Raw genomic sequence first — 8,483 nt, 5'->3', positions numbered from 1 at the left:
TCCTACTTTCCGTGCCGAAGCATGTGATAGCAACATGCCTTTTAAAGGGGTATCCACGCGGCTGTCTCGCTGGGTCCGCCCCTTAACTTTCTTGGAAGGATGCGCTGTGGGGTTAATTGGACGCGATGATGGGTGTCACAGTGTGCATGAAAGCACCTGCACACAAGCCACTGTGCTACAGAGTGGGGTTCAGGGCAGAAAACAGAAGCAAAAACGAAAAAAACAAAAGAAAAAACTTCCTGTTGCTTGCAATGGCTCCACGTGAACGGTTGCAAACATTCGGTCTAAGTGAAACTCCTGATGAACCTCAGCATGTTTACTGTGAGCCACGGCGTTCAAACCGCGGACAGGTGAAGTGTTGATGCACTGTTCTTCTTGTTATGTGGTCTTGCACTGACATGCTCCTCCCACATAAACATTATTGGAGGGCAGACCCAAGCACACAGCCCTTATGGCAATGGGGACTCCCCACTTGCAGCCAGCACTCTTCCCCACTCAGCAGGACAGTGTGCCACACACACACACACACACACACACACACACACACACACACCAGACAACAAGAACTGTTCAGGAGTAGTTTATAGAACAGAGCGCAAGGCAGTGACCTTGTCTCTGAACTCCCAGGATCCCAGTCCAATTGTGAACATACACTTAAACAAGCCTTATCCAGGCCCACCCGCACCCTACAGAACCCAGATGATCTGCTGCCAATTCCCTGGTGGCACGGGCACCACAGGACAACTCCAGAGGGTGCCCATGCACCTATGGAGCTGCTCTGGTGGCACAGCAGGCGGGAGAGTTGATGGTTAAACGAGTGAAGGCAGGTGGAGTACTTGCTGTACATTTGACAAGAAGGGCACTGATTCCTTAACAATTAAAAAAAGGCAAATAACTTCAAATTCTTGTTGCATATTGACTGAACTACATGATAATAATCCAGTAGTAACCATTCATTAAAAAAATATGTTTTGCAACAATTACCCAATCTCCCATTCTACTCTTAGAAACTCCAGGACCCTCAAGAAAGCCTGCAATCTGAGAGCAAAGTGCTCTGTTAGGATAAAATGATACTGTGGAGATCTTTGAGTTATGATGGGGCCTGATCATTCAAGACTTTTTATGTAAATTACATTTTGGATTTAACAGGGATCCAATGAAAAGAAGCTAATTTAATTCCATTAACGGAAAAGGGGCATATGCAGCATAAAAAATAAATTTATTAATAAATAACAGAAGAGGCTGTTTGATTATTCCACTGTAATTTTGCCTTTGGCCTGCCAAGGCACTGTGCACAAATCTTGCTTTGTTAAAAACTATATATATCACCTATGTAAGCAAGTGAAAATGCAAAATGGAAGACTCCATGCTTTACCTCTTCGTTTTAATGTTTGTCTCTTCTATAAAGCTATTCCAAAACCTTAATTAACTTCACAGATAAGTGGGACGGGTTGTTTTTTGGCAGCTAAGAGTTCACCACAAGTGTCAAACACATCTTTTATTTTCACTAACTGGTAATTAGATGTGATTCCTCCAATGAGCAATTGCGTTTTGTACAGCACCTTAAAAAATGATTGGCAAGTAATGCATTTTGACTGCCACAGCCACTGCATATTAAGATTTAAATAAAATTTTATGGTGCAAATCAAACAGAGTCCAATATAGTATGTTTTGTTTGTTTGATTAATTTCTAATTTGTTTTAAATGTACTTACCTAAGCAAATGTACTGCTAGTAGAAATGATGAAAAATGGTACGATGTCAAACATGTTAATTGTTCTCACTGCTTCCTGTTGTCATTATATGTCAGTGTGTGTGTGTGTGTGTGTGTGTGTGGGTGTGTGTGTGTGTGTGTGTGTGTGTGTGTGTGTGTGTGTGTGTGTGTGTGTGTGTGTGTGTGTGTGTGTGCCGGCATTGGTATTATGCAAAAATAATTGTTCTGCCTATGGGTACAGTTGTACAAGGACAAACTTTGTTCATGTGCTTAAGAGATTTTTGTTATATTAATGTCAAGTTTTCAAAAAAATGTTTTTTTATTAACATTGGGATCAATGCAAAAAATGCTCAAGGCTTTACCTGCTTTCTGGTGTCATTGTATGTCAGTGTATGTGTACTGGTACTGGTATTGCATTGCACTTACATTTTAAACAAAATACACAATTCAGTAAGATGCATTTTAATTTACATTCAACAAGTTCAAAGGCAGTCAAATTTCTGGTTTATTAGGATGAAATGATTCATGTAATTCCGTTTGATCAGGTCTCTGGTTGATAATTGCTCGATTGTGATAAAAGACTGCAGCTTCCTAAGCTGTCCAAGCTCATTACGGTACACTTAAGTTTACCAATTTACTTCCAGCGTAGGCCTTATCCTTAATTACACACACATACACACACTGTGGGATTCACAATTAAGCTGAATCAGGATGCAGGGCATGGTTAAATAGAACGACTAACTAGAGAGAGAGTGAGAGCACTAAAGACAAAAAGAGACAAGCTGGAACATGAACCGATCCTGTGAAAACAGCAGGGTCCAGAAGCCCCAGCCCCATTATAGCTTAAAGTAAAGTGTCTGACTTATGAGAAAGAGATTAGTTGGTAAAACATGTAGGGTTTTTATCCAAAATTCATCATATTGTTATGTCTGACTGACCACATTTGCAAGAATCTGCAGTTCTTCTCTCAAACCGTGTTCATGCACCGATTCTTTAACTCTGAAACAGGAAGTGTGCAGAAGTACGTGTGTTTAGAGACTCAAATGTGAGATGACTGTTACACCCAGACATATAATCAGTGAGGTGCATATTATTAGCTATGAGGCAGTTGCTGTGTCGATCAGAGTAAAACCATTTATACTTCAACCTGTGGTCTGATATTATATCTATTGGTTTTCTTTAAGTGAAGAGCCCATTGAGATTATTCCCATGAAATGGTTATATCCTTCAGCATTTTCTAAATAATCCTCTTATTAAGATGTAATTAAGTTGGTGTACAGTGTGCCAGTTAAACCACAGAATAAAACAACAAATGCAAAGTGGGAGAGCGTGTTGTCAAAAACTGTAAATGAACTCTTGTATCCGCAGTGGATGATGTCAGCCAGTGGAAACAAATAAAACGTCACATGCACACAGTATGCGGTCTCAAGATGAAGCTTTGAAAGGCTCAGAGGTAAAACTTTAATGACTCCCAGCCTTCATTGTTATCCAGGACCCCACCTTATTTTTTCCCCTTACTGTGTAATGAGCGCAGCCAATCACCTTTCTAGATTCATACCATCTCTGAGAATGTAATGACACCTGTGTCTGGTCAGTGATGCAGCAAAGCAGGGACACTTTTACAACCATTCTGGAAAGTCTGATTTTTACCCGCAATGGCTGAGCTTTCTGTCAACCTCCTGGGCTTGAGACTGGTGTTTTCTTCCGTAGGTCTTATGGGTAACACAATTCTCATCGCTTCCATCATTAAGATTAATTTCTTTCACATTAAATCTTTTGAGATATTTCTCTTCGGACTCGCTGCAGCCAACTTGTGGGAGATTGTCATCATAAATATCTATGACATAATCATCCTTCAGACTTCCTCCACCGCCACGGGCACTTGGTCGTGTTATTTACTGGAGTTCATAACTGTTATTGGTGAAATTAACAGCATCTTCTTCACTGTCCTCATCTGTATCTTTCGCTACCAGAAGCTGAGAGATGTAAACACGAGGGTCAACTTCCCACTCTTCCTGGATAATATCAGATCAGCCTGGATGGTGAGCGGCATTTCTGTGATGCTCTCCGTGCTGCTCAGTGTTCCGATGTTTGTCATCGACCAGGAGAGCAAAGCGGAAAACGTCACAAGAAACAGCAGCATGTGCCCTCCAGACTTCTTTCACTGCACTCAAAATCATTGTCCAGTGTTCAACCGCATATACAAATACCTGTTCATCGTCTCGTGTCACCTGCTGCCTCTGATTATCGTCACAGTCACCAGCTGCCTCATCCTCACAGTGCTGCTGAGCCAAAGGAAGACAGTGACACCAGCGGTTAACGAGACTGGGTCAAGTCAGTTCAGCAGGAAGAGTAAAGATACAAAGATCCAGTGGAGCACGATAGCTGTACTGGGAGCCATGGGATTGTTCCAGGTTGACTGGACTATCTATCTGATTTTTCAGTTGGCTTTTAACCCATATGAATTCCTTTTCTGGTCTGAAGTTCAGTTCTTCATCATAATATCTTATACATCCATCTCTCCATACATGTACATGATAGGGCATAACATGATCCCTCTCCACAGCTGTAAAAAAGGATAATTTAAAGATACAGTAAGTGATTTTGTTGAAGTTATTTAATAGAAGAAAAAAAAATGTTGTACTCTTGAATATAGTACATTGATCCTGTGTAATTACTTCTTGTAAAAGTTTAAAGCCTTCTTATAAACTTAGAATTATTATGGACATCACTGCTCCACCGCAGTGCGTTTTATGTATGTGGCTAGAGACTGGCCAAATATATAGTATGCCATAGATACTTTTAGTTTATAGATTAAACTATATATGGACATTTAACATTTGTGTACATATATTTTCCATCATCTCTTTGTCATTATGTCTTTCTCCTCTTCCACCACTGCTCTCTCTCTCCTCCTCCTTCCTCTTCACCTGAAGCCTTGTCTCCTAAACTGAAGTCAGGGCTCTAACAAAATAAAAATCCTTATTTATTCCCAATATTGTCACTTATTTCTATTGTCAGCAGATCAGACATGTGACCCTCCCATATCCGCACGAGCCAGCTAAACAACAATAACAGCTGTTTAAAAGCTAACACTGTGCCAGCTAATGTTAGGCTCGAGTGTGCTAAAAATCACACTTTCCCTCTGATAAACGGTTTGAAACTAACTATATATGTATATTTGAGTATTTGTCCTACTTTGGCCACCATAGTTAGGATTATGCACTTGAATTGGGAGGGGTAAGAAAACAGTACCCAATTGACCGCAATCTGCAGTCTACTGACATCTAGTGGTGGGATTTTACACGATGTACCTTTAAAGCTTTTCTTTACACCTCACTTGTTTCTGTCTTGTTGAAATTGAGGTCTTCTTTTTCTGTAAGAATGTTATAAGCAGAAACAAACTGCATTTACATCTCATTTTGATAAATGTGACAATGTGACAATATTAGGCTAACAAACTTTGCAAGTTCACAGGAAGAAGAGGGTGATAATTTAGAAACTTGTATCACTAAATCCATAGAGCATTGTCTTAGAGTCTGCATTTACATCTAATATAAAAATGAAAGCATTCCTTTGTTATGTTTTGTCATTTCAGTGTGATGTAGATTAAAAGAGTACTTATCTTTCTCAGTGATGCATACTTTGAATTGTCTTCACAGCAAATGTTTTTTTATGGTAAAAGTACAAAAGGACCATCATTCCTTGGAAAAATGCTAGCTGATAAACTGTCTTATTTTTCAGTGCAATTGAGCACATGGCAGCTGTGTTTGTATATAGCCATTAGTCTTGTGCTCAAAGCAGCATGGCCTGTATTTACAGTACAATAGGTTGAGTGAAAAAGCAATTCTGTGCCTCATACCATCTCGCACAAAGACAGCTGCAGTCAGCCCAACCTGTCATTGCATGTTTATAAACCGTAAATACTACACTATGAGCATAGCTTGATTTGTGATATCAGTTTTAAAAAAATAAATAAAAATCTCCCAGTGAAAGTGAAAGTTGTTATACATAGTACATAGGTCACATATTACTCATAGTGACCAATTTAACCTAGTTGTGAAATGACACTAATACTGTACTCTAATTTTATTATTATATAATAGGACTATACAACATATGTGACCTTTTACATTTTCCAACCCCCCACTTCACCCCTTGACTTAATTTGGACCTTTAACGTAATCCTGACAAACTATGGATCACCAGGTCTGCAATCTTGATTTAGACGTAAATATTTTGCCGTTTCAAAGTGATTTTAATGTGGGTTTGATAGTCGTGACAGAACTGACAAAAGCCGTACGAATCTGTGCTCTGGTAATTGTCTGTGCTGCCACTGCTGATTACACATCAGTGACATACTTTGAAATTTGGAGGCTAACGGTGCGTGCTGATTTACTATTTTATTTAAAAAAAAGACCCACTTGATACTTGTTTTTCAGGTGTCATGAGATTAAAGCAGCGTGGGCATTTTTTATGCACAATGTGGAAAATACTTAACCGATAATTAAAATGAAAATATGAATGTCGCCCCCTTTAAACGTGCCCGATACACGGAGGCATCTTTACATCTGCACTTATTATGAACCTTTGATTTGATTTCCCCCCACTGATCATCCCCCTGCCTTACGTTTAATGTGTAATAAACTGTATATTTGCAGGGCACTTGTGGTTAGTGGCGAAGCACTTTGCAATGTTAAAGTCATTTCACGAGTCCGTGCACGACCTCGCGTGGGAGATTTCGCTCTCAGCTGTGTCTCTGTGTGGACTATTTGTGAATACAGTCTCATTTTTGCAAGTACCTGAAGTTTTCATTTGTCGCACACAAAATAAGTGCACGTGATCTCGATTTGACTGGACACGCGGAACATCACCACGAGAGTTCCACGTGGAACACAAAAGATGGGTCGTCGCCTGTGAGCCGTTTTTCACCCACTTCCTTGTTTGACCGCCCCGTTCGCTCAATACTTCTCATACCATAAATCGTTGATTCTTCTCTTCTTCTTCTTCTTTTAGCCCACACGGGCTTTTAAATCACAAGATTGCGTGGCCGATGATCTGAATGAGAGTCGTTCTTTTGTTTTGTGTTGTTGTGCTATTAGGTTGTTGTTTTGAAGCCACAAGTGAAAAGCAGAGATCCTGCAGAGCCCGACTGAAAATGTGATTTAGTACTAATTTTATACTTAGCTATCCGCAGTGTTAACATCTGTAGAGCAGAGGTAAGTTTTGTATGGTTCATGTTTAATGAAACTTATGTAATATCAATTTAGAAAAATATCAGAATGAGGAAAAATGAACGGCTTTTTCCCTCATTGTTACGTGCTATTATCTATTAGATGTTTATACAAGTGTTATTACCGCAACATAACAACGCAGAAATATACTGAACACTTTTATTTATTTATTCAGTCACATACATCACTAGATTTACTGGCTCTCACACCTTCTGCTGATCAAAAACTGTGGCAGGTATCAAAACACCTTTGCATATGTTTTTGTTTTTCCCTTTTGGTACTAAGCAGAAGTACACAACTCACATATGCATTGTGTGCCAAATCAGTTGTCTTCATGTTGATTTTGTTGGGCTAGAGGGTTGCCTTTGGTTTCCCATGTCTACGTCTTTCTAAGGTCGGCTGGCTTAACAGCACTTAATTTAGGGCGTGCAATTTACACAAAATGCGCATATAGACAACATATGCAGAGCACAGTAGACTAGGGTGTAGCCTATATAGCCCAGCTGCCTAAAGATAAAGTGGAGGAACCGTGGAGGTTTTTGAGATTTTCACGTGGCTAAAATTCAGACATTGAAAGCCATCTCGCTATTATTATGGAGCTTTTTATTAGATTTTTATTACCGGGGTTTCCGGATAAGCTAGGACTACACTTCCGGTATGGTAGCGTAGGCCTAGCCTGTAAATTAGATTACTTTATGCTTAGATCAAGAGCGTTTGTTAAAAATATTAGCGACCCAATATGGTCCAACGGTATTCTTCCACCTTTTTAAATTATTTTTTTACAATTCAATATGTGCAAATTCAAGATGCTATTTTTTGTCCAAATATTTATTCTTAACTTCAACTCCTGGCCGCCATCTTGCCCCGTAAACAAAGCCAATCAGCCTTGCTCTCTTTTGTAGACAAGGTCAATCAGTTAATAGTTTATGAGCCACTGATTTCAGTTGCACATATTAATGTTGATACATAATACTACAAAGATACAAAATGACTTTCAGTGTTCATTTGTTTTTTTCGTACGTTTGCCACCGTGATGAAACAACTGGCCGGTCGTCCATTGGGAGCTTGCGCATTGGCTACTGGATCTCTACCACCATGGTGAACGTGTTACGTCACAGCTCGAGAGCACGGATGTGTGTGTGTGTCTGTGAGAGAGAGAGAGAGAGAGAGAGAGAGAGAGAGGGGCAGAGAGGACGGTGTGTGTGTATGTGTGGGCTGAAAGAGGGTGAGAATGGAAGTGTGATCGAAAAAGGTAGAAGAAGTCAAGGAAACAGACAGGAAGAGAGAGAAAGTGTCACGCCTTTGCTCTCAGTGCGCGAATCACACATCCTAAACATTTTCGCGCAAACTTGCAGAGAGTTGTCCTTACCGGCGCGCGGACCCCGCTCGAGGTGAGAACGAGCGAGAGAGAAAAGAAATATTTATGTATATCTCCTGGCGGACTCCCGCTTCCCTCGCGCTGGCGGGCCGGGAATCACGCGCCATTGAAGAGGAGGGTGGTGGGTGGAGGTGGGGGTGATAGTGTGCATGCGCTTT

The 8,483-nt window shown here is 40.3% G+C and overlaps 1 protein-coding gene across 1 annotated transcript; it reads left to right on the top strand.

The window, feature by feature from the left end:
* The first annotated feature begins 3,368 nt into the window (after positions 1 to 3,368).
* Positions 3,369 to 4,295, top strand: LOC134643473 (uncharacterized). Its single transcript, XM_063495849.1, has one exon. The coding sequence runs from the start codon at positions 3,369 to 3,371 to the stop codon at positions 4,293 to 4,295; it is 927 nt and encodes a 308-aa protein (XP_063351919.1).
* Positions 4,296 to 8,483: the final 4,188 nt, after the last annotated feature.

The sequence above is a fragment of the Pelmatolapia mariae genome, linkage group LG15, assembly GCF_036321145.2.
Source record: "Pelmatolapia mariae isolate MD_Pm_ZW linkage group LG15, Pm_UMD_F_2, whole genome shotgun sequence".
NCBI classification, from domain to species: domain Eukaryota; kingdom Metazoa; phylum Chordata; class Actinopteri; order Cichliformes; family Cichlidae; genus Pelmatolapia; species Pelmatolapia mariae.
This window is presented reverse-complemented; position numbering and strand designations above follow the sequence as displayed.

Excerpts from the sequence above, each read along its gene's own strand:
- LOC134643473 (XM_063495849.1), top strand. The coding sequence starts at position 3,369 with ATGGCTGAGCTTTCTGTCAACCTCCTGGGCTTGAGACTGGTGTTTTCT.